At 41.6% G+C, this 27,046-nt stretch overlaps 1 protein-coding gene across 3 annotated transcripts; it reads right to left on the bottom strand.

Moving 5' to 3' along the window:
- Positions 1-171: 171 nt before the first annotated feature.
- On the bottom strand, positions 172-27,046 carry kctd15b (potassium channel tetramerization domain containing 15b). Of its 3 annotated transcripts, none has more exons than XM_086258928.1 (5): positions 26,227-27,046; positions 23,395-23,570; positions 16,819-16,963; positions 11,982-12,287; positions 172-3,661 (listed from the first exon to the last, which is right to left on the bottom strand). In XM_086258928.1, exons 1-5 carry the CDS (start codon positions 26,233-26,235, stop codon positions 3,503-3,505), a joined length of 795 nt encoding a protein of 264 aa, XP_086115054.1. In that variant the 5' UTR covers positions 26,236-27,046; the 3' UTR covers positions 172-3,502. The 3 variants fall into 3 exon arrangements, with proteins under 3 accessions (XP_086115054.1, XP_086114971.1, XP_086114891.1); XM_086258845.1 differs by lacking the exon at positions 26,227-27,046 and adding an exon at positions 25,890-26,213; XM_086258765.1 differs by lacking the exon at positions 26,227-27,046 and having other exon boundaries at positions 23,395-24,187.

The following is a 27,046-nucleotide window of genomic DNA, read 5'->3' as shown; positions in this document are numbered from 1 at the left end:
GAAGACGACCTTCCCCCTTTGCAAAAATGATGAACGGGGAGCACACACATGCCTGGGTAGAGAAAGGCTGGTGAGATTGCATCAGTTCAGTGAGAGAGGACAGACAGTTGAAATTTCTCATCCTATGGGGGTTGTTCAAAAACATGAGAGCAATGTGACACATGTCAGATATACAGTACATCCTTTTATTATCGCAAATATGCAAGAAAAGTCAAATGGAGACACTGTAAATGAACACATGCCCTTTAATACCACAGTCTAATGGTTTTTAAACACTTTAAATAATATACATTTGCACCTTATTATACCCTTTGAAATGTTTTAATCCATATTTACACAATGTTACGCTTTGAATTCTTTTCATTCTTTTCTGAAGAGGACTGAGATGTCTCTTAAAAACACGAGGCTCCCATAAAACCCAGCGTCCTGATAATTCAATTTACAATAACTGTACAACTGACCCGCCTCAGAAGTGGAGCAAATGTCGTGTGGACAGGCTGAACACTGACCAGTATTTTTACTTAATGGGTGGCATGTGAACATGTCTATGAACTTTCCAGTCCAATTACACGTTCCTGTCTCTGTAGATAACCTGCTATTTCTATACTGAGGTTTTATTGCAGAAACCCATATCTACTCTTTTTTTCTCACAAATACAAATCTTTATTAATTTTTTATTTCAAATGCGTAACCCCTTAGCTCTCGGAAGTTGTTTAAAGTCCATTGTATAATTCACCGTGCCACTTCAGGGAGGCAAACTAAAACTGCTTTCTTTTCCTCCAAAAGTTGTTCTTGTACGTGTAGTTTTAGAACACTGATCACTGATTTTTACCACTCTTCCTCAAGAAACTACCCAGATGGAGTTCCACACCTCATATCACATGAATCAAAGATCTTCGCATCTACACCACAGTAAAGTGGACTGGCTGCACAGTACAGTCTGCTCGGAGTATGTTCGTATTTGACTCATCAGTTTGTTTGGTTTGCTGTGGTGTGGTCCAACGAGCTATGGCGTAGGAGGGCATTTTGAAAATGGGGCATGAGGGATGACACAGCAGCAGGGGGTACAACCCGTGTTTCTACTGGCACCACTGAGCTTGGAGCCTTCAGGGAAGCAGAGGGGGGTGAAGATGACTGTGAAGCGCCCAACATGCCTTGGCACATGAAAGGGCTGGTTGACCATTCCCTTTGAGGCGACTAGATACAAAGGCGCAGGCCACTGGCAGGTCAGAACAAAGGACTTGATTGTATATTTTTTTTAAAAAGACCCGCAGGGAGGACTGCATTTGACTTGAAGCAACACTTAAACTCAGTCCATCTTCACCCACTAATTGGCCTCTTTTAATCAGCAGCATCCAGAAAAACTAAATATTCTATTACAAACAACATAGTCTGAACAACCACCGCCCATTTTTAATGGACTGCTAAAAACAACCCCAGTTTAACTCAAAAAACTGCCAGCACCCACAAAGATCAGAATGGGCTTCTTTTTTCTCCTCAGTCTTTTGGAATGGAAGAAACAGCATCTGTAAGTTACACACAAATATAAAGCATGAAAACTTGGCCTTTCTTGTTTCTGTCTTTGATCCAGAAATGTTGAGAATAAGACCAAAAGAACGAGAGCAGGAGAGAGTAAATGCCGCCCACATGCCTCTTTGTGAATAATATGCTGATGCTGTGAGTATAGTTCAGTTTGGGTTCTGCCATACATACATGTGAAGAACCAATGAAATAATCTTCACTTAGAAGTGACAATCCTGAAACAGAGACCTTGTCTTTCAAACTTGCTCTGGAGGTTCTGTGAGCTACTCTCAAGAAAACTGTCAAGACTGGCAACCTGGAGGATCAAATATTGGTACCCTTCATACAGCTCTGAATAATGCATTTAGTCTTATTTCGCTATAAACTGCAACAAAGAACATCTTTATATTTGTACAATCAACAAAACAGGCACCTCGTCTACTTTGGTACCAGAGTGTTTGTTCAGTTGGAGTTTTTTTTCTTTCTCTTTTTAAATATTTTAATGTCACAGTCTCCTAAAACACGAGAAGAGAATCAGCTTGACTTGGTGCCGTTCACTGGACTCCAGCAAGTGTGTTGAGGGAGCAGGTCAGAGCAGCTCTGTTGGAAATGTTGAAGTGCAAAGAAACATTTAGCATTTAAAGTACATCTCGTGCTGATTATGAGATATACTGGTAAACGTCAGCTTTCTCCGTTGGTCCTCAAGTCTTTAACATTCTAACTCAACAAAACTGCAATACACTTGGAGCGTGTGCAAATTTGACCTGAATTTCAAATTTACAAATGTTCTTTAACTAAGTGTGAACAAATCCTTTGTGCTCGTGTGAGAGAATCCAATCAGAGACCCGAGATATGTTTTAGAGCTAATAAGCAGAAATTCTGGAGCACTTCTTTTTTTTTTCATGTGCGCTACACATTTGACTAAAAACAATGTCAAAACATCCAGGTTTTCTTCCATTCTGGTTCGAACAATGGGACTTTTTCTGGCTCTGAATGCATTGCCAGTCAGATTGCTTTAGCCACATAGCCTGCAGACATCTGAGTTTCTGCAGCTACTGCCAAGAAAAGCTCCCTCACAAGCTCTCAGAGCCTAATGAATACAATTTTCATACATCCTTCATATTGGAGAAAGAAAAAAAGAGACATTAAAAATAATCCTATTAATAATAATTGTTTACACTATGTCATGATAAGAACAGCAAAAGGAGCAAGAAGAACATACTTTAGAAACAACAATGAAAAATTGTAATAAACAATCAGTTGGCAAACGATGTCGTGTTTGGCAAGGTCCTGACAGTCGAAGCCAGGCCTGTAGGGTGAGGGTCATGGGATCTTGGGGGTTGTGGGAGAGGGGGTGGGAGTTCACAACATTAAATCATGTCCTCTTGTTGTCATCCTTAAAAACATCCTGTCTGCCAAATCTTCCTTGTCCCACAATAGACCAGACTTGTCACCAGTCAGAGAAGACTGAGGCCTCACACACAGACACGGACGAAACAAAAGATAGAGGGTTGGGGTGTATGTGGTATGCTGATGATGAAGTGGATTGGAGTTCAAGGCATGGGAGGGGGGAAAACTGTGTCCCTCCAAGAGTCTCGGGACACCTTTTTATGACAAGGTAAGGGAAAAAAAACAACCAGTCACTGTGCTAAAATGTTGAGCTGTCAGCTGCTGTGGTGTCCGTTCGTCATTGTTGTTTTCATCACAGTCCCAGATTCTTTGGGCGTTGTTTAACATAATTAAAAACTTTTGTTGCTGATGCTTTTTTTTTTCCTTTGTTTGGTACTACATTCCCCTTAGAGTTTTTGCAGAGAACTGGTGAGGTTAACAAGCCTCTGCTAATACTTAGGTATGTTGGGGGTGGTTGTGGTCCTATTAGGGCAGGAAGGGAGTTGGAGTAGGCAGGGGTGGGGTGGTGTGAGAAGATGGAAGAAGTATTAGGGGGAGGTGGGGGTGTTGGCAGTCCCTCGCCCAGAACGCTCTAGTCCAGGGGTTCTTGTTTTATCCTGATGGGTGTGTTAATGGAGAGACTTCGCCGGTCCTCACGACACAACACATACTCGCTAAACTGGGACGAGTCCACGCCGCCTCCGCATGATGCTGCCACGCTGAAACCTTTCTGGAAAAGACGCTCCAGAACCTGCAGAGAGGACAGAGAAGAAGGCATTTACAACAAAGGTACCATGTCAGTAAGGACAAGTCTAAATGAAACAGTTTGCAGATAGGATGCAGGTTTCAGGTTTTATACAGCTCTAAGGAATAGTTTGACGTTTTGTGAAATATGCTTATTCTTGCCAAGATGGGAAGATTAATAGTGCAGCTCTGTCCAATAACAAGTTTGTCCTCCTGTCACATCAAAAGCTCACTAACACTTTCGATTTTGTTTGTTTAATCTGCACAAAATCCAAAGAGTAAAAACAAAACAATTCCCTGTTTTACTGTGCTCTGCTTTATGTCTTGGTGAGGAACAGTTGCCAAAGCCACCACCAGACACACTAGAAAGTTAATGATCTCATAACTGCTTTGGCCTGTAACCAATCAGAAAAATTTGTTGCGTTTATACTTCAGTTTTAGTGCAGAGTAACAGATTACAGCATCTTTAGAGGTGCTGGTAGGTTAATTTCCTTGGCTAACCTTGTTTTTAGTCTTTGTGCTGATTATAGTTTAGTATTTATATATAAGACGTATAACATCATCCTCAACAGTTAAACAACTTTGTGTATTTTCCCAAGAATTGGACTTTTTCATTGTTTTAACTTTAACTTTTTGTGTGATAAATCTTTTTTTGTTTGTTTTTGCGTAAAAATTTTGTTGTTCCAGAGTCTGGCCACGGCCAAGTCTTTCTACTGTAAAAATAAAGTTTGCTATCCATTTTTTACTAATGAATGAGCATTTTTACTAATGAAGTTTTTGATATCTACACATCCAGTCAACGGACATCAACCTCCGATGTTCATCAGTCACAACGTGCACCATGTGTCATTAACCCTCCCCCACCTCCAATCGCACACAGTGATGAGATAAATCCAGAGGGCACTCCGACATCACACCATCTCTGCAATATTCATGCTGCTTGTGCTAGATTGGCTACCGAACTGAGGGCATGAGCTCAAAGGGATGAGGAGAGCTGAGAGTGAGTGAGGTGTGTTAAGAGGCTGAGTGTAGCTCAGCGTGGTGATTACTGGAGCTCCTAATTTGAGTAATGAGGCTTGGGTGAGAGGAGAAGTGAGGTCCGTGAGCGAAAGAGAGAGCGACGTGTGGGGAATGACGATGAGGAGTTATGGGTCATCTGAGTGTGGACAACGTGTTGGAGCTGCAGGGAGAGAAGAGGAGATGGGGTTCATGTTACCCCTCTAGTCTGGACAGTGATACACACAGTAGTCCAAACAAGAGATGCGCTCAGACTCAAACGCGTGAACTTCAGCATCACTCATCTGGGGTAATCCATGTGGGATGTTGTTTTTTTGGAGGGGGTATAGATCTAAATCCCAGTGAGAGGAGTGCCGTGTATTTACTTATCCCCCCTTCCTTTTAAAGAAGTGTGCAGCGCATGGAAATGAAAGGTCTCGCCAAGGGCTAACTCTTTCTGCCAGATAGAGAGCCAGAGAAGTTCACGAAAAACAGAATGATTTCTTCAGATGCTCATACACACACACACACACACACACACGCGCACAGACACACATTGACACGTGCACTCGTGGCGAAGGATGACCTCTCTAATTACAGCTTAGGCCCCATTGGCGTGCTACGGTTGAATGTTTAGGCCTGCAAGTCAAAGGGCCGCAGCCTCCTCAGTTGGGGATACAGTGAAGAAGAGCAGATAAACTCACACAACGTGCAAGAATTAAAATGTACAAATCCAAAATATAACAAATGCATACAAACTTGTTGAACAGACCTGAAAAACCCCAGCACCCATCTGCTTTCAAATTAAAACTTAAATGTGCACCGACATGCTACTTGTAAGCAGAAAGGACCACTTGCAAAAGTTAACCCCCTCCCCCTTTTTGTCCTCTAGCAAAATGACAACAACAAACTATGTAATTTGTGAGACAGAAGGGGCAGCAGACAGCTGATGGTGAGGACGGCTAATTAAGAGACCTGCCCAAGCATCAAACACTCCCAAATCCATGACAGACGACGGAGGAGCCTAACGATTATGGAAATGATATTACATAGCCTTCTTTGATCATTGCATCACATTGCATTTTTCCCCATCATCTCTTAACGCATGTGGGACTCCATCATGTTCAGCAATGAATTTGGTCACAGAGGAGAATGGCCTGATCAATAAAGATAGTCTGAAAACACTTTTATCATTAATGCATGGCAACACAAAAGACTTAAGGATATTATTATAGATAGTTGTAACTGACTCAAGGATACTGTAATGACTATAAGATGCCATAAAAAAAAAAACCTTCGCATTCAGTTTGACACAGTGAGTTAGTGCCATGGGGGAATAAACAATATAGTGAATAATTAAGACGTATCCAAGCAAAAGGTTTTAATGTCCACAGGACAATGTCCCGAAATCAGTCCCCGTTGACAAGGAAAAGTAATGCACCCTCTTAAAAAGCTAAAACATGTCTGGTTTCTCAGTTCTGCAGAACATACTTCTGACCGCAGGCTTTCAGATCCCAGCTTATGTTGTACTTATGCAGATTTCTTTGCTTCCTTTACTGCCTCACTTGAGCGAAACCATAACAAAATATTCTAACGGCGAGTTGCATGTGGGCACCCTCATTGGTCGATGCCTCATCTCTAACACGGTGATTTCCACGAAATTGGATTACAGCTAATTAGCAGTCTTTGTTTTGTTTTTTTGTTTTTTCCGTTTTTCATGTCCACCACTTTCAACCTAAAGACAGGCTTCTTTTCAGCACGACACCACAATAATCAAAGCAGGAAATCAAAATAACAGTGAAGAGGATATTGCAGCACCAAACTTTGCTAGTTGTTCTATGAAATCAAGCACTTCCTTTTGTCTTCTCCTGTCTTTGTGATTGAAGCTGAATACAAGTGTCTCTTCAGCCTCTTCATCCCCAGTGATCCTGCATTTGAAGTCAGTCTCGCGGTTGCACGGTCGACTTGGCCGCACAGGGATCTCCCCTCAAACACACGCACACCATTCAGCATTTAACCATCCATCTGAGCTGCCACTCAACCTGGAGTCACCACGGGGATCAGTAGGGTATACATCAGCCTCACTCCTCTAACCTCCCAGCATCTTAGCCAAGATGGCGAGGCATGTATCAAAGTGGATGAGTCTCAGGCCTGGAAACCGGAGCACAATACAATATTGATGGCCACCAGAGTGCACAGACACACTTGCAAGACTTCTCAGGAGGAGTTGTAAGACACTTGCTCCTCATGGCGCAAGACACAGAGATGATTGACACATTATGACACACACACACTGTAGCATGAGGTGGGCGCCACACTCAGGGGGTTGCTTTTGTTTAACTATGCAGTCTTCAATATGTGACAAGGAGCACTAACTGCAGTCTCTGCGTCGTATCCTCTGCTTATCACAAGCATCTGGCATAAAACATCCGTGAAGCTCCAACTCTTTCTAATTCTCTAAGCCATCTGCCAGCTTTTTAAAGAGTCACAGACAGCAAAAACACGTTGACAGAACAGTCTACTTGCAGCTGACTGAGCTCCATTACAAATAGGCACTCTAAAGTGTCTTTAAGCATCATGATTCACCGAGGATTTTTAGCTCAGGTGACCCTTGTGGGAATGCAACACTTAACCCTGGCACAGTAAATACATACTGAGCACAGAGGTGTTTTGGGTTAGGTCCGTCCTCAAAGGGACTGCAAGTAGTTCAACTACTAAACTGAGGAGACTTAAATACACAAGGGCTCCACCTGACTCATCCGCTGACCTTTTCTATTTCAATTTTAGTTACTTGTTCTTGTATTTAAGACACCAAGAGCCATCATCAAAGAAAACTTTGCGAATTTACTCATGTCCTAAAAGCACAATCTTTAAAACTCTTTACATTTTATACCACTTTACACTCCCGCACCACTTACAGAAAATGCAAACCATCATCCAATCTAGATTAAAACAATCCTGGAGTGGATATAACTGTTACAATTATCTTGATCAGCTATTAATAATAACTATTAAATTATTGCTTAGCCCATAAGCAATAGTGTAATATTCTATAAATCTCTTTTTTTTATATTTTATAAGCTCATTTTGTTGTTAATACATCTTTTCCTTAAAATTAGACTTGGAATAAATAAGTTTCATTTGTAGTGAAACATATTCTCATTGGAGCATTTGACTTCGTAAAATTTCCATCACTGATGTTCACATTTACAGTACACTTATTGTATGAGCCATTTCTACAGAGATAAAGATTTTGTGACACTTGATCAATAAAATGTAACACAGAAAAAAAGTGCCATATATTTGATTCATTTCTTTTGATTAAACTACGACTTGTTAATTACCTAATTGTCTTCAGTTGAATTGTCCTTCTCTGTCATTATTCTGATTTACGTTCCACTACCTAATCAGCCCGTGTCCAACAAACGAATTAGAACAATTTTTTAAAGATTTTTCTGGCATCAACTGCTGAAGCTGTCAGCAGCCAGAATTTCCCAGCTTTAATCCTCTCTACACACTGGCTTGCTTACTGTTAATCTTGACATTGTGCTTTACCCACAGAGCCACACAGAAAGCTAAGGGACCCAAAGCCATAGTAGTGTTAATGTCTTACTCTGCCACTCGGGCCACTGAGGAGCGCAGCGGAGGTGTTTGTGTGGCCGTGTCTGCTCTGATGAGCTGTGCTTTCTCTTTTCACCCAGCGCTGGATTGATGGAGTGGCAGCGTGACATGTAAGAGAGTGTTGCGACGTGTTGCGTTCTCCGCCTGGGCAGCAGGGGGACAGGGGACCCTTCTCTACGACTGCCTCCGCTGTCACATTGATGTAGGACGGATTGGTTCTGGTCTGATCTGAGTGCTTCATCATGGTGATGTATGGAACAGCAGGCCCAGCTCTAGCGCTGGGACGCGTGTGTGTACACCTCTGTGGCTCTTTGGCTAAATGTTTTCCCTGCATTCAGTGCCTTTGCTGCTTTTTGTTTCCCCCCGCTGGATCTACATCACAGCGCAGGTGGTTTGCATTACTCCCGAAATTCCATTCATGACTTCATGGAGAGTTACTTGCCAAGGTGGATTTGTTTATTCTCCCTCTCTCGCATTTAAATACACAAGACAACAGATTAAAGAAGTGGCTAAATTTGCAAGGCAACAGAATACATATATATCTCAACATGCAAAGAATTACTGCTGCCACATTTCAAACTATAAATAGATGATACAGTATAATGATATATCACCAATTTTAAAAGCATGAAAACCGAGTCATGGAAATCTTTTCAATGTTCATGAATTATCCTCATGTTTTATCTTATTAAAATGGAATATTAAATGTTTAGAAAACAGGTCGATATACTTAGTGTACAGTAAGGTATGGAGAAATGTGTGTTATCATTTTGTGACCAACTATAACAAGGTCTAGCAGTGTCCAGCCTGGAGGACGAAAGCAACAGTACCTCAGCTGCAATAAAATCTCTACACCTCTGACATAATAAAGTGAAAACAGCACACATTTAAATGTCATCATATATCCATCTCTTTCCTGTCAAGACCTCTTCTGAAACTGATCCAATCACACAGTAAATAAGTTTCAGACGGTGCTGCCGCAGCCTCCCCATGCTCTCCCTGAACTTCCTCTGTGGGCAGGGTGTGGTTGTGTGTGTGTTCCCCTGGGTTAGGGTCCAGGCTTGAAATCAGATCAGAGGCTCATTGTCTGGCAGGTAAGACAAGGATTATTTTCCTAACCTTTTCATTCCTTCACGCAACAATGAAAGAGAACAGAATGAGTAAGTTGTTTGGAAAAATCTCCCCTTACAACAAAAAAACACCTCCATCTGCTCCTTGTGTCCTCATCTACATCGACTCAATGAGCCGGGCCCCTTCACTGTGTGTGCATATGTACGTGTGTGTGTGTTTGTGCTTTTCATTATTTTTTTTAACGAATGCTGTAGAGCTGTATCTTAGAGGGCTCACGAGGAGACACCAAGGAGAGGCCAGAATATGAGACAAGAAGGGGTCGCTGCCTATAAATCTCGCAGATCCGCCTTGTACGAGTTTGTATGAGAAAAGGGTTTCGGCTCACCTCGCCTTCAGAAGAACAGCCTAATAAAAGCCTAAACAATAAAGATGCCGTTCAGATTGTGTTAGTCAGATGTGCTCACATCCCATAACCAGTCTCACTGGTAAACAGAGTGGGAAAATGTTGTGTTAGTTGATGCGGCCAATTAATTATATTGTAAGTCATTTAAAAATCTATAAAAGAAGTATAAACCGGTTTAGGCTGTTTGAGAAATTGTAAGTATGGTATTAAAAAATGCAATACGTGTATTTCAATTGCCTTGAGCGGTGTTATATTGGAGTCTTTTTAAAAAAGGAGCTGTGTCTTAAAAAGGAGTAAAGCGTAAATTATGCATATCATTTTCCCCCCTTTCCATTTCTCTTCTTCATTTTTTCGCAGGAAAACATGGCCGCAGTCCACACGTGCTTTGTCCCACTCGCTCTGCTCTCCTCCCTGGAGGTGGTCTCTCACGCTGGCAGGAAGGAGGTGGAGGTGTCAGAGTGCACTAGCCTGCCTGGGAGAGGCTCTCTCTGGGTGCTGAAGGGGTGAAGGCTCCTCTATGTGTAGGTTTGTTCATGGCTGTGGGCACTCAAGTGTGTTATATCGAGCCTGTGGTGTGAGACTGTTATGTTTCCCCCCGTCCTCTCTTTCTCTCACAGGGTAACACTACTGTAAAACTATTTTTTTCTGAAGTTGCTTTTAATCTCTTACTACTTGACTCCACAACATGGTCAACTCTGCTTGACCAAAAACGGATGTTCATCTCACACCATTTTTCAAACCGGTGCCAAACTTATTCAAAAACAGATCATAAAGCAAATGTATTTGATATGATATTGGCGGTAAATTGCTTTATGGTAATACCGTGCTGAGGTTTTGCATCATTCTCATCCCCAACAGCCAACTGAAGACCATCGTTTGACAAAATGAAAAACTCCAAAGGTTTTTGTACACCTGCACACTCCAGCTGTTGCTCCAGAGTGGCTATTATGCCAGTTATTGACAACAAGCTATTATCTCTACTGTGGCAAAATGCAATATAGTGGGCCACAAATCATGCTAAGTGCCTTACAGCAAAGTTTTGAGGTGTAATTCCAGCTTACTGTTACTGAAGAAAATCAGTGTATATAACAGCATTTATCTGGGAAAGCAACCTGAAAATAAACTCTGCAGACTGGCACAGGACTCACACAGAAGGTGACCAACAGAAAGCCACCTCTCCCTCAGCAGGTTGAGCAAATCCCAGCCAGGTGTTCAAATGTTTATGAAAATGTTGAAAGTTGGTGTGAAAAATGGTTTGCTTGCCAAGCAGAATACTTTGCTGGATAAATGAGTAGATAAATACATAAGTTCCTCTTTGGAGTCTGCATCCTGTGGCTAACATTAAATAAAGAATTGGTAAGAAAAGAGAATGGAGGGGTATACAAGCACAGTATCATAAAACATTGTGTACAGTTTCACTATGCGACAGTTAGAAATAAAACAAATATTCAATATTTTATCTTCATGTTGAAAGTAAGCTAAACTAAGCTGTTTGGGTAAAGATAATGAAACATAATGCACATAGGCATTTTGACACTTTCCGACTCTTCTGCAAGTGCGCCACTAAAGTTACTTTGTGGCTTTCCCCCCCCATGTTGCACAATGTTCATATTAACTACCACTGTTAGTTTCATGATCACGTTGTAAGTTTTGTTGTTAGCAGCGAGCCAGTAAGTTGGATCTTTGCATATTCACGTTAAAAATGAAAGTTTTAAAGGTTGCATCTATAAGATTACAGTTTATTCCTTTTCAGCTGAGGTGAGGAGGTGTTGGAAGAGCTGAATCAGCTCTATATGAGCAAGCAAATTCCTCACAGCTGACGACAGCTGTCAGTTACCTAACTTAGCTGATTTGGTAGCTACAGAATGCAGCCTTGATCATGATGCCGCCTCCAGTTTTAGAAAGACTGTGACTATGCTGCAGTCACATATTAGACACACATCAAAACTTTCTGTTACACAAAGCCATTTTGCTCTTGATTCTCTGCAAGTACCATGATATCACGCTTATTAGTGAATAAATGTAACAGAAAAAATAACTACGCATGAAAGTCATTGTTAGATATCAGCACATATTTGTTATATTGGCACTACACTCAGAGGTGTACACACAGGACAATCTAACTCAAGTAAAACTGTAAACACTGTAATGTGTTTTACACACAAGTCTAGAATGTGATAAATAAATCATGGGCAGAGAAGGAGATGAACAAAGGACAGGCATTTCAGCGTCTTACCTGGACGGAGTTGAGCCTGCAGTAGCCATTGAGGGGAAAGCGGATGACGTGTGTTGGGTCCTGGTTCCAGCCAGCATTGACCGAGTTACACATAACGTCTCCAGTCTCAGGAAAGATCTCCTCAATGAGGACCTTCTCTCCGCTCAGGGCGATCCTCTCGCCCAGGTCAGGTGTGACACGAACCACAAGGCAGTCACAGGGCTGTGCCATCCGTCGTTGCTCGCGCTCCTGCTTCCAGCGCTCGAGCTCCTTGATCATGGGTGTCAGCTGGTAATAACGCGCCTCTTCGTACAGCAGGTGGAAGTCCTGTACAGGCAGACAAACGTACAGATGAGAGCAGTGACTTTGCATGTGTATTATACTCCTCTTGGCAATATGTGTGACTAACACACTATGACTTTCTCTGGATTGCAACTCATCACCAAGGTCACAGAGAAACCCTACACATATACAGTATTGTGCAACATTAATATGACAGAGAAAAGTATATCTGCGGGACTCCTTATGGCTTCCTCACAGCAGCTAATGATGTCCTTGACCAAGACACTTAACCTCTAATTACTCCAAGAGTGGGTTCTTGCTATATATGAACTCTGACTCTTCCACTGTAGTGAAGTGTGTGTTACCTGTGTAGCAAAGGTAACTCACAGAAGATCTAATAACTAATTGCACATTGACAGATAGATAAATTATTATTATTTTTTTTACAAATGGCAAAATAACAGTGTAGGATTTTAAATTTATAAACTTGCACGAATGACAAATTAATCTTAATATAATACAAAAATGTGACCTTTGTTTGTCCCCATGAAGCTAAAATTTTTTTTAAATGCATTTGGTTTCATGTAATACGTCGACCAGATTGAAGAACAATAAACCAAGATCAGTGATGGACTCGGACCAGCAGGACAACACTCTCAATAAACAAAGGATAGCCATGCTGCAGCTCTCCTCCACAGTAGCTCTTGGCAGAGTGGTGTTAGCCTTTAGCATGTTTTAGTGAGCTGACTCCAGAAAGGCCGTCAGTTGGGCTCTGGTGAAGTGGGATGGTGCATTCCTGTGCACAGACAGTCTGCAGCAGATTGCCTGCCTCTCCCTCCTGGGCAGGGTTTGCTGGGGGCCATTTGCCCCTGCGCTCTTGCCTCTAATTTCCCACAAGACCAGATGGCACCATCATTCACCACTACCACAGAAAATACGGGAAGGCGGAGGTTCGCTATTGGAGGCAGACGGGAGGTGAGGAAAAGATATGTGCAAGTGAACATGAGGACAATCATCAGCCAAGGAGGTTTTTAATGTATTCCTCACATGGAGGGAGTTTTATGTTAATAAGGCTTGTGGCCCGATGTTAAGCTCCTATTAGAACAAGATTTAATTAGGTTACACCTAAATGCTGCAAAACCTTTTTGCTAAATAATTAGTAATTAATAAATCTGTGTTCTGATTAATGTTTCACAGTGGCAAACAATGACAGCTTAATTCAATGAATGGACATAGTAAACTGAAGCAAAGAAGTGATTGTCCATTTGGTGACGTTTTTCGAGAAAGAGGTTGCTGGGTTTTTTCGTAGAACAAAGTCCAAACACCCAAGTGAGACAATGTGTGTTTGTGCTGCAAAAACAACATATGTTTCATATAGTCTGCATCATTGGTGGCTCTGGGTGTCTGGGTGTCTGGGTGTCGGCGCTGGCAGCGAGCCCTGATCTAGAAAGAGTTTTTCCCCTTTTCCTTCTCAAGACCACTGCTGGGCACAGAAACAGAGCATGGCAGCAAACAGCATATTCATTAACCCTGCTGCTTCTGTCAGACTCTTTAGCCTTGAAAAGCCTCCCTCACTGTTTTACCCCTTCATCTAAACTGTGCCTTCATCCGAGGCATGTGAACGACACCCAAATACAACTCCATCTGGACACGGCGTTGACGCAACACATCTTAAGCTGACGGTCTAATGTTTAAGATTTCAGAATGCGAAAAGAGGGGGTGGAGGTCCTTTTTTCCCTTTTTCTCTCCCTTACTCCCTGTCTTTTTTCTCCTGGCCTTCTTGCTGCAGCTGACAAAACTCATACTGAGACGCTCCCCTTCAGGCAGCTCTCTGTATCAAAGTGCTACTCCTCATCCTTCACAGGTCTGAAGCCATGGATGGATATGTTTTTAACAGGGGTCTGTCTGCGAGGCACTTTAGTCATCCTGAGTAGAGCAGAAAACAACAGAGTAATCCTAAGCGCTGAGGTGAGGATGAGAGGGAGACAGGGCCAACAGCTCCGTCCTGGCTGCTGAAGCTGCTGCTACTGCTGCCAGCTCTACGAGACAATTCATCCCCCAATCCTGTGTCCAGACAGCCCGTTTGAGCTTCAAAATAATGATCCGACCTGATCGCCCACTGGCAAGGCAACATTTCAGGGAAGGACAGAGGGAGGGAGGGAGAGACAGAGAAAGAGAAGAAGAAAATGATGGAAAATGTCACTATAAGGGAGTTTAGAGGACTAGTGAAGACGTAATGTAGGTTTTGGTCAAAAATGACCCCCCAAAAAAGCAGAAGTTCAAGGTTGTTGAATAACAATGTCACTCAAAAATAAAATAAAATCACAATAAAAGCGACTTTCTGTCATTTCCAGCATCTGAGATGAAAAAAAAAATCAATTTAAGGAGTAATGCAAAATCTGAATAATAACAGAAAACAGTAACTCTTACCGGTTTATAACCATGCCCTCAATATGACTGAGCATTGCTTACTCTCTCGTGATTAATTGTAGTTTGAATAATGTGATGAGGGAGGATATTAATAGTGAATATTTTGTTCCAGTGATGCAGGCTGAAAAATTTCTTTTCCTATTCTGCTCAGACTTTCACATTGATTTAGCAAAACACACAGCGCCGTGGCTGCCAGCAGCAGAACAGACCCAGCCCTGGGGCGACGGCAAGCCTGATTGTGTTCAGATAAGGACATGCTCAATTCCGCCTCGCACTATTTGCATTTTTTTTCCCCGGCTTCACGCAAATTGAAAGGTATGCAGATCAACACAGGCTTATGCGAGGGGATCGTAATGAGTTGAAACAATGAAGTCCAATGCATTCTCTTCCACTGTGGTGCCTGATTGGACTGTCAAGATTTAACAGAGGGGAGGAGGGGTGTATGAATAAGAAGGGAAAATCTAATCGGTACTGAGTCAGGCCGTCATTTGCCAAAATATGCAGGGCTTTCATGTCATGTTTTGTTGTCTGTGGTTTGGCTCTTGTTCAGACTATCCGTGGGGCCCAAAGAGTTTGCCCCTGGCTCTCAGTGGCTTGGCTTTGCCTTGTTACCTCATACAGAATGATGAACAAGTGCCAGTGCAGTGAAAAGGTCATGAAAACTAAGGTGGGGTTGACGTGAAGCGAAGTGTAGAATACACCTAGGAAACTGTATCATGGAATGAAAACCTCGAGAAGGAAGAAGCTGTAGGAAGATAATCATTCTGACAACGTCGCATATGATTGTATGAATACTTGTTAGGTGAGACTAAATCTGTACTAGTGCCAAAAATAAATTTAATCGTTATCTTTTATATTACAGTAGATTAAATGGCATGCGTGCAATGTGAGCGGGGTCATAGGTAGTGATCATCCCTCTAACGCTTCAGGCTTTTTTAGGGTCAGCTAAACATTTTAGCATCTTTTAGATCATCGTTTTGTTTTCACAGCCTGTAGCTTTACTATTTTGGTTTACTCTCATCCCTCACTCTCATCACCCTCATTTCAAGCAGCAGGAGGCAAAAAAAAAGCTCTGTTACACCAACTAAATGTTACCTGGCCAGAAGCAAATAGCATGTAGACAAAGTCAACTAATGAACATAGGCAAGAATTTAACAACTAAAGACACAGATATTTTGGATTTATTGGACTTACATTGGCAGGTGTCCAGAAACACAACTTCAGTGAAATGCTAATGTTTAAAGTTTGCTAACACTCTATCACATCAGCTTCTTACACAACTTTTACAGCTAACACACACACACACAGTTTACTCTGTCAAACTGAAACCTTCACAACACAAAAATACAGCGAATGCAAAAAAGCTCGTACAGATAATACATTTAAATGTAAAACTTTTCACAATTTGCTTTTGTGCCCCGAACATGTGCTTTAAATTGTTTAATACAGGAATATGACAAAGCACCTACATTGTCTGCAATAGATACTGACATGCCACTAAAACAGGACACACATGCATGCAGGTTCATTGTCTCACAAAGAGCAAAGAGCAAGTGCAAAGAAGTACGCATATATGGGGCACCAGGTATTAAACTGGACCTTTCCCTTCCAATTCTAGACTCTGGATGAGAGTTACTGTCTGCATGGAGCTGAGTGGAAGTTCATAAGGGGTTATTTCACCTGGGATCACTTCTATAGAAATTACACTGGGTGAAAAACAACAGCTCAAGGCTTTGGCATGCACACCACCAGACCATGCTCCAGTTAACCAGTTAGCAGTTTACCTTTCCACCATTTAATAATCAGGCTGCATCCATTTTTTCCTCTTCAAAGTTTCTTAACTACTGTTTATGTTTCTACTACACATAATTCATATGATACACTTAAGGGGGGTAAGGCTGTGCGTATCAAGCACAACTAGTTGCACTGTTGTGGTATCAGGTTTATTTTGAAAACATGCTATCAATCAGAGAACAGAGAAACAGAAGTATTCACACTTAAACGTGCAATCTTTCGAAAAATAAAGAAGCACACAGAGTGTGAGCTGATGTCTGGGCAAATGCCTTTTATGTTATGTTGTTCAAACAGTGAGTTGATGGTGCAGACAGGTACACACAATACAGTATACTGTGGTGCAGACACATACCTTGAAGTCATCTGGAAGGAGCAATTTGCTGGTCCTGAGGAAACTGAGAATGTAGCGGAATATCTCGCCATCCCGATCTATGAAGTAGTGCTGCTTCAAGCTGTCCAACACGATGGGCTCGGTGCCATTGAACAGACGACTGATTCTGGAAATTGAAAGACACACACAAACACACGCACGCAGACAGCCGCACACACAAACACAACCACATAATGGAATGAGCCAGTTCCCTTCAAATGCATGAAACAATTACCCTCCATTTATTTTTCAATTTTATTAGCACTAAGCTTGAAATGTATTAGCATCCCAGGTTGAAACAAGGGGCTTAAGGCACCGTTCCTCCATTCCAGACTTGTTTGAAGTGTCCCTTCTGTAGAGAGATTACAACAACACACACGCTTGCTGCTTGTACTTACAGAAATTAATGGCATGAATGTAGCATTACAGCTCTATTATTCCATCTGTCAGAAGGCTGGAAATGAAACAGAGGTAGGAAATGGTGACGGGCCACATATTAATGTGAGAATATGTGGAAAAAGATATTTTACTTTTACAGTTTGATTTCGTTATTAATTCAAGGGGAATTCGGACAGACTCAATCCTACTGTAGGCCATACTGCTTTAATTTAATACAGTGTTACAGCTTGTAATAACACTCTTCTTGTGCTGTATTGTCTTAGTATGAGGGAAAATTGCAGAACGTAATTTTCTTAATGTATGTAATTGCAGTTCGCTTTAATGGCGAGAAGATTATTGTCTTGCAGCTGGAATCATAGGATATTAGTGTTTCTTCCTTTGCAATCTGTGCAAGTTTTTCTTGTAGAAGAATAAAAAGACAAAGCACCAGCTGATAATTCTGATCTAAAACATACACTTATATTTGTGAATATGAACCACCCCACTGAGAATGAACTCAACATATTGACTATTAAATATTTGAATTTGTTTTCAGAAATCCATTTTAAGATGAGAAACATGACCAGAACCCAACAAAGTGTGCTGAGTTTTCATTTTCTCCCTCTATTAAATGGGTTAAAATGAATTAAAATAACTATATTAGTCAACAGAGGTATCTCTTTCACATGTTGAAGCAAGGACACAATAACTTCTAAGATAATGTAAATATCAGTGCCCAAATGATGTGAATAATGATAAACTAAAGACAGTAAATACATATATACTTTTAAGCTTTCACTAAGTATTGACAAGACTTTGCTATAATAATAAAACACTTGTTGCCTCCTAGTATCCCATGTTTAACCCTTTCAGTTTACTGCAAGATGAAGGGCTGGGCTGAAGCCAGCTACAGGGGCTCATCAAAGCAAAGAGTGGAAATTGCTGTTATCTTTAAACTTTCATCACACCATGCTGGTGCCGCGCCTCGAGATACCCTTGGACAGATATTCATTTCCCCTAATATTTGTGTGCTTTTCCTGCCGCTTACCTGCAGGTTCCTCTCTCGCTGGTCTAATGATCTCATCCAGGCACCTTCACTTTATCTGTTTGTTCATTTCCAAGTACTAAATATCCCCTTTTTAATAATTAAAAAACAGTTTTTTAGCATCTCTCTAATATTGAGAATGTGCAAGTGTCCCATTTCGCTAAAGTTTCCGAAGTCTGAAGTGCAATAATTTAATTTGGTGACTCATTTTTAAACAAAACTCACCCTCAGCAGAGAAACCTGGAATGCCTACGCAGTGTAAATAAGCTGTACCGCTGATTTACACGAGAAATCTGTTGCACGTAACCTTCTTAACGTTTTCCGTGCACATTTACAGTACATCGTCTTGCAGAGAAACAGCTCTTGGCACGGAGCTATGTTGCTGTTATTATCATCATTTTGAAGTAATCAGCACTTTAATCACAACAACAGCTTCTAGGTTGGCTGACAAAGTTGTGCGACAAAAGAAAATCATAAAACCTATTTGCAAATATGCCGACCAGCACACGCACGCACACGCACGCACGCACGCACGCACGCACGCACACACACACACACACACACACACACACACACACACACACACACACACACACACACACAAAGCACTGCCTGAACACTGGCATTGTCAAACTCTATTACATGACAGAGGAAGGGAGCTGTAGTGGGAATGTCAATGAACAAACACCAAGGCTTTACTCACAGACTCATTTCGCTTGAATTTACAATTACAATCGGCTGCTTTGTAAAAGTGTATGAGCTTGTAGTTATTGGCTGCATCAGGTATCTTCTGACCCTGATGTGTTGGCTCAACACACAGAAGCTATCAAATTAAATTTGCTCTGTCTCTTTTCTTTGACTTGACTGTGTGAAGAAGGAAAGCAAAGATGGTTCTCCCCCCTCTCTCCCCTCCTGCCATCCTTTCTCTTTTTCACTCTCTCCGACTTTCCTTCTTTCTGTCTCTCTCTCTCTGTATCTATCCTTCTCCCTTACTTGCTTTCTCTCTGGAAATCGATGCAAAATGCTTTATAAAAAACCAATACTCATCTCCCTGTTTTGCCCGAGGTGTTCCTTTCTCATATGGTCTTGCAATTCTTCCAGCTAGAATTTCACCATACCCCTTCAGGCTAACTCTGTTTTTCATCTCCACTTTTTTAAAAAGCAATTAAAATGCTGCCTGTTTTTCTTTTTCTTTCCCTCTCTCCAACTCCCTTCTCTCTCGCTCTCTCTTTCTCTCTCTCTCTGTCTCGCTGTCTTCTCTGTTGGTCTCCTCATTTTTCCCTTTTCTGTTAAATCTCTGAATTGGAGAGTGGGCTGTTTTTAACAGGTAGGTAGAGAGAAAAGGGTGTGTCCATAGGGAGTGGGGGTTGTATAGAGAAATTAAGAGACAAGATACACAAACAGAAGGGCCAAAAAACAAAGAGACAGGCAACGATAGGCGAAAGTACAAAAAAAAACAGAAGTACAGAGAAAAGAAAAAGAAGCACAGAAAGAAACAAACAGAATGCAGGAGAAATGCAGAGAGATAAAGTGGGAGAGAAAAAGGTTTGACGGAACTAAAAAACTTGGATAATGCGTGCTAGTCACTGAGAACGAGGGAGGTGGTGGGTGTTGGAGGTTATCACGGATGGCTCAGATCTCCTACCCTTGTGGTGCCAAGCGAGGGCAGGCAGTGGGGCAGTAGGTGGGCAATATCTGGCAGGATGTTTGCTTCACCAGTTAAAGCCAGCCAGAGGCTGAGAGCTGCCAAAGACGCATCCTCGCGAGGTTGGGAATAGGACCCAGGTAACACTGATTCTGCTTGAACAGACAATGTGTGGAAACTGTATCACTTGTGGACCCCTAACGAAGACAAAGCACCCAGTGCTTCTTGGAAAGTGAAACAAACACACCCAGGGATCTCGGTGAGGCTGTCCAACCTGACATCAAAGGCTGCCCACAATGGCTTCCGAGTAGGGAAAGTCAAATAAGAAAGTTCAAAACCAAATCGCTACAGTCCCTGGCTCTGATTCGCAAAGTCATGCTTGAAGCAACTGTGAAATACTAGATAAACTCATGGTTCTCCAAACAAGCTAACCCAAAGGAAGGGTGATACAGGTTTCAAAATAAGGAAACACACTTTCGCTTTTTCCGAAGATCGTGACTTATGGAAAATAAATGAGAACATTTAACTCAAGTTCCAGCCTAACTATAATGCCTTTGAAAATCTTGACGTGTTAATGCAATCAGCAGCAACAGAATTCGCTGGTTCTCTGGTAATAACTTTCACTGTGTATATCTCAGTTGCTCAGTATCTGTCCAAATTGGGGTTAATTGCAAGATTATGTGATTTTAAAAAAATAAGAAATACTATAAACATGAATGTATTAATGCAAACATCTCCACTTTGGTACTGCCAATATTTGCCTGCAGCTCTGTTTTCTTATCTGTTACTTTATGGTTGTATAATACGGCTATTTCTACTCCGGAGCAACAATTACTTCCTGTTAATATTTAACATTAAGTGAACAGAGTAAAAGATTTATTTGAAAGCTTCAGCTTTATCTCATGGTGTGGTGTTGGTACTAAAAAAGAAGCTTGTGATAATGAAACAAAATAGCAATAAAATAACACAACTCCAAAATTCTGTTACATATTTTGAGCTCAGCTTATAGAAAAGTACATTTCCAGAAACAGAGGACCACTTAAAAAGCATAAAGCCAGTACAGATCTATCATCTCTGGACATAGAAGTCTCGTCTTCATAGAGAAAAATGTCCAGTGGTCCTTTCAAAATAGTTTCCTTGTCTGTGGAACATTTCCCCTAATTTCCTCAGCTTCTGTTCAAGTGACTGCTGAGACTGTCCTCTTTGAGAGCTACACAGAGTGCACATCAATGTTTCATGACCCTTGTCCCTTAATATGGCCCACACAGAAGAAGATGAATATCCACACATTAGTTACTAGACTAACTTTCTCTTGGCACCCTGCATTATTTAGAACCCAATCTATTAAAAGTAATCAGCAACTTCAAACTCTTTAGCCCTGCTCTTTCAGTCGTCACGTTTTCAGTTTTGCCCGTGCGCCTTTTCTTGACCGGATGTAGCTGAACACAGCATATGCGGTTATGCCAGTGTAATTGTTTTGCTTTCTGCTGTCAGCCATTATACTAATTCACACAAAAGGGCCCCTCCTTCCACTGGCTCCAGTGGAAAGTGGAGCCCTGAGGCCAACTGTACGCTGAGGAGGCTGGGAGAAAGAGAGAAACAGTGAGTGTATGCATGTGAATATGTGCGTGTGTGCACGCGTGTTTGTGTGTGATCCAGAGTGAGAAAGAAACAGCACAAGACAGAGGGAGGGAGAGAGAGAAGGAGCAAAGGAGCATGTGTGAAAAGAGAAGGAGAAAGAAAGAGGAAAGAGCACTTAAACCAAATCAACACTCACACTGATATCCGGTCTTTACTGTAAAAACACTGCTTGGATGCTCTGACATGACTCTGTGCTGCATTTGGAGTAAAGACCCTGTGCTTCTCAGAGTGAATAACTTCTTTGTAAAGCGTAAAGCTGCATCAGAGCATAATAAATACAGGAACACAATAGCAATGCACAATTGCGAATACAAATGACACAGAAATGTAAAAACCATCTGTCCACTGGATAAACTGACTATGACACTGAAATAGTGGACAAAAAAAATTGTCTTAATAACACAAACAACGATAAACCCTTTTCTGGTTTAAGCTTTATCTTTCTCATGACATGTTGCACTGGAATAGAAAGAGAGTTGTCAGGGATTTCCTGTCAGCAGACTCTATGAATATCAAGACTTTATTACCAGGGGATTATGTGGATTATTTCCTGTAGCCAATTTGGCAGGTTTTCTAACAACCTGGTGTATGTTTACCTTGGCCCACATGGGATTCAGCTGATGCCGAAATGCAGGGAGCATAATGCAATAAATGACAAACTGCATTAGAGGAAAATATGGGAGGGGTCATTCAAATCAGCATAAAACGGAGTCGTTTTATCATTATTTGAATTTTCTTCCTTTAGTAGTGGCACCTTGTTTGTGGATGGAGCTAAAAATGTGTATAAAAGTGTGGGATGGTGGATTACCATCAGCTCTTACACAGCCTGAATCATCATGCTTTTTTTCTTAGAAGTGGAAATGCTTCATGTGTGACTATAGCAATCAGATAATGAAAACAATAGCTCACAAAATAAAAGGATAAGTCATGCAACTTTTTATTAAAATGTTTTGATAAGGTCATGTTGCAACACATGATAAATGGCGGTTGCAAAAAAAACCCTACAACTTGGAACATGCCATGATTTTAATCACATTTGAAGCTGTTTTACATCAACTTTGATTAAGGGGGTTCTGGACGTTTACGTCATTAATTTTTTTCCAGTATTCCTAACAGCACCCTGATCTGTGGGAAAAATAGAATAAAATAAATAAATAAGGACTGTGAAAAGGGGGCGTAGTGTGAAAATGTGAATTCACACAAACACTACTACTCACATCAGCAGTAAAACATGTGTAAGGTTCTGCACAGCAGCTGAATTTTCAATAGCAGCTACCATGTGAAAGGAGATAAAAAATAAAAGCCCTGGAGGTATTTATTGGAAGATTGGAATAATCACCTTTAAAACAAACAAACAAAAAAGCAATCACATGTATCATTTTTAAGGTACAAAGTTGAAAGAATGAAGAGAAGAGAAATGCCCCCACATGATTTGAAAAGATATGTGGGGAAATTGTCCCCAAAGTTTCACTGGTGACGTCCCAATGCCAGTCAGCTAAATGACTTGCTAACATCTCAGATTCTGTTAGACTTCATTAACAAAACCGCCAGTCAAATCTATTTTTTTAACGATTCACTGTGAAAAATGCAACATAAAGCTACTAAGATAAAAAGTGACTGAAATCTAACTGAATATTTATTTAGGAAACATTTTCAATTATTTAGTTAAACTGGAATAAATGCATAACCGTGTCACATTTTAAACAAAAGCAGCAAGAGACAGAATAAACTACTCTTTAGTTTGCTCATATTTCTTAAAGTTGATTTTAAAAAATAAATAAAAAATAGATAAGCTATGAATTAATACATTAAGATCAGCAGCGATGCTAGAGGCAGGGACTGATCTTACCTTGAATCTGGGTACTTGGTGAGGGTTGCCAGGCTGCTAGTGTACATGTGTCCCCCGACATCGATGTGCACCGGGGCGTTCGCCTTGGTCAGCTGAGCCGGCAGAGGGATCCCCTGAGCGGCCAGAGGAGAGACCGGGGACCGGGTCAGAGACAGCCTTGACATGCTTCTTCCCTCCTGAAAGCAAGTATAGAGAAAAGCCATGGGAATAAAGGTAAAGAAGAAATAAAAAAAATCAGCAGAGTGCTCCTAAACAGGGAAGTAGATAGTATCCTTTCTGAATGGTATCAGATCACTTCCATGTCTGTCTGGTCGCATATTTAGCCTGGAAATTATTGCCACCGCTCTAATTAAGTATGTTTGCATCTTTTCATGCAGCACCGCAGGCGAGGATAGGAGGATGCTTATTAGAATCGGGGTGAGAGAGAGAGAGAAAGAGAGAGAGAGACAGAAGGAGATAGACAGATAGAAAAAGAGAGGGGGAGACGGAGACAGGGTGAGGGGGGAGAGAGAGGAATGCTAGGTGTCAGCCTCCAGGGGAATAAAATAAACTGCTGCTGCAATATTCTAATTAAAGGTCGCCTTATGTGTTAGACGTGATGCGCCCAGACACACCAACCACCAATCTAAGAGTAAGGAAAGCTCGACGGGGAGGGAGCTTTCAACTTTTCTTCTGACACGCACACGCATCCATTCAGTACACAAAAAGATTAAGATTGTCATGTGTCCGCAGATAGTTTGAGGCACACGGGCCTCGTGTATTGCACAAAAACGCATCCGATTTCAGTCGAAAGCAGGAGAAGTATCATGTTACTTGCAGGCCAAACTATTGTGTATCTACTTGCTGTAGCTCAGTGTCGTTGATTAACCACTAAAATAAAGTAAAGTACATGGCACTAGAGCCTACTGTATACAGACTGTGGGTGCATATATTTGGGACTGGGGCTTACTGGGAGCACGCCGGAGCACTCCGAGGTCAGTGCAGAGCTGAATTAGATTACCTGATGAAATGATTGACAAAATATTTTCAATTCGATGCGCCGTCATTTGATTCCGCACTGCTTCAGGAGGAGCGGAGGAGGCGTTTATATCCAACCTACTGGTGCGTAATTTGTTTGCCAACAGCGGCAGGTGAACCACAAAACATCAGTGTGGCCACATTTCAGTGTTACTATTATCTGTTACGAAGCATATTGTACATCACAGAGGCTGAGTTTATTTTTTTAAAGGAAAAGTAAACAAAGATATACTGATCTTAGTCAATTTTCTTTAATAATCACAGAATAAAGGTCACCGTTTCTCCACTTTATCACCACTAGTCCGTGCCTACAGGCTCTGGTTGAAATACAGACCTTCCATTCGAGGAAACCTAAAATAATAATAGGAGCTTCATAGTACACGTGTGTGTGTTTAAACAGACTGATATAATAAAATCCCAGCTTTCACTAAATTATGTGAACTGATCAGTTTTCTGTTGCACATATGGGCTGTTGCACTGTCATTACTGATAGACGGGAGACCTTTTGCCAAAGTCCAGATCATCCCCGCGGCTCTAAGAGAAATGCCAGTGGGCACACTATGAGACAGGAGACTTTTTTTATATAGACCTCCTCACAGCAGTATCGTGTTCGTTTAATGCGATTACAAGAAGACGGGATTACATTTCAAAACCCAGGAACAGAGAAAAAACTTGGAGAGACTTAAGAAGTTTAGGGCACATACACAAAAACACACACGAACACCCATCGGTCTGTCCCATCGCGGGTATTTTCCTCTTTCCTACTTATCCACCAATTAAACAATGAATTCCCTACACTGACATACAATGAAGAACAAATGTGGAAAATAAATATAGAAATCTTCTTACTATCCCGATCACATTCTCATTGATTTCGCTTGTTCCCAACTCTCTTGTTCCCTATCACATACACACAAACAGTGAGTGACACACGTAGACACACAACACATAAATTCCTTCACAAAAATCACAGCAGCTACAGAGACTCAACTTTCCTTCTTTGAATTGCTTTCTTGCTGGTTCCCTTCGCTGACCCCTGCTCAGACATACTGCTGTCGAGCTCACACTTAATGACAGCAACATAAACCCTGACGACCGATCTTTAAAACAACCACGAACCACGGACACAGAAATCTCTGAAAAAGAAACGGTGCGATACAACACTCCCTCCGCAGGAACACCACAAGCCCCTGCTCTGCCTTTAATCTACCAAATGCTCAACATGGCGTCTTATTGCTGCTGTACAATTAAAAGCATAATCCCGACACGTGTAATTCACTACCCGATTGATAAAACACACACGTGTTAACTATAGGGTACAGTCTGGCAGAAAAGACAGAAAATACACTTTGGTTGAGCAGTAGCCCTATGCAGGACTCTCCAGCACAGTTCAACTGTCCTTCACGAAAACTGTACCTCCTAAGCCTACACTGTGCGTAAAAAACATTGGATTCTGTAATATTAAATTGTCACCCTACCGTTTCAAACATTGTAGGGAGTCCGGAGGAAATCCGTGCCGGCGGTCAGTCCCAGCTGCTGTCCGCGTAACCCCCCAAAATTTTCAAATATTTTCTCAAAATGCCCCCGAGTTTGTCACCGAACTACACCGCCGTCCAGTTCCAGTACCTATACTGCCGCACGGAAAAGCCAAGTATTTTTTCTGTATCCGACACAAAACTGCTTTTAAAAGACGCTAGGTTGTGGCCGGGATCGACTGCAAAGAGTCTCTGTGGCTTTAAAGGCTCAATTGCAAGGCTGGCTCGACCTGTCCTCACCAAGCTTCTTTGTACCAAAGCGCACAGGAAGCGTCCTTACCTTGAACATAGATGAGATGATCTCCTTCCCCTTCTCTGCTCTTATTTGGATACGCGTAAAATGTGCGCTCTTATTGGAATCCTGCTTCGTATTTCGGCTTCTTGTCTGCCTTTTTGCCTAAATGAAACTGCCCCTGTGGTTTGTTATGAGAAGAAGAAAGCCAATAATCCTTCTCTAAATAACAGAGCGGAGCTAAAAAAGAAAAATCTTGCTCCGGGCTGCCCAAGCGCCTCTGGGCCAGGGATTAGGCTACAATTAGCTCAACTACACTCTCTCACCCAGGCAATTTTCTCAAGGAAGAAAACGTGATACCCTCTATTCCCGAAATTATGACTACATAGATATAATAACTTATCTTATTTTTTCCGGCAAAAAGTAGTTGTGATTTCGAGGGGGTAGGAAACCTAACAGGCAACTGTCTGTCGCTCAATAGATTTAGAGCAGTAAAAAGCAGATTTTAATCATTGTCATTTCGTCTGATGTAATAGTTCCCCAGGCTGTCCAGCTAGTAGGATTACATTTCCATCTCCATCTCCAAGCTAAATTTAAAGTTTAAAGCGGGCGGGCTGCCATAGTCCTTTACTCAGGCAACATATAATAAAGACGCAATAACTTGTTGATAAAGTCTCAGCAGGAAAAAATATGTTGAAAATGAAGCGATATCCTTGAACCAATATCTTTCATGCTGTGATTTTCCCCCCGTGTTCCCGCTCTCTATTCCTCTCCCTCTCTCTCTTGCCTTAATGTCTGGAATTGTAACGCCAAATTTCCTGCAGGCCATTAAAATCAAATGACGTCTATGGACATGCATGCATGCTGC

This window comes from Aulonocara sp. 'chitande type north' Nkhata Bay, linkage group LG1 (assembly GCF_057382095.1).
Source record: "Aulonocara sp. 'chitande type north' Nkhata Bay isolate Kocher_YH1m ecotype deep benthic linkage group LG1, A_spYH_male_GT1.1, whole genome shotgun sequence".
Classification (NCBI taxonomy): Eukaryota; Metazoa; Chordata; class Actinopteri; order Cichliformes; family Cichlidae; genus Aulonocara; species Aulonocara sp. 'chitande type north' Nkhata Bay.
The sequence above is the reverse complement of the archived record's forward strand: the minus strand, read 5'-3'. Positions and strand labels throughout refer to the sequence as shown.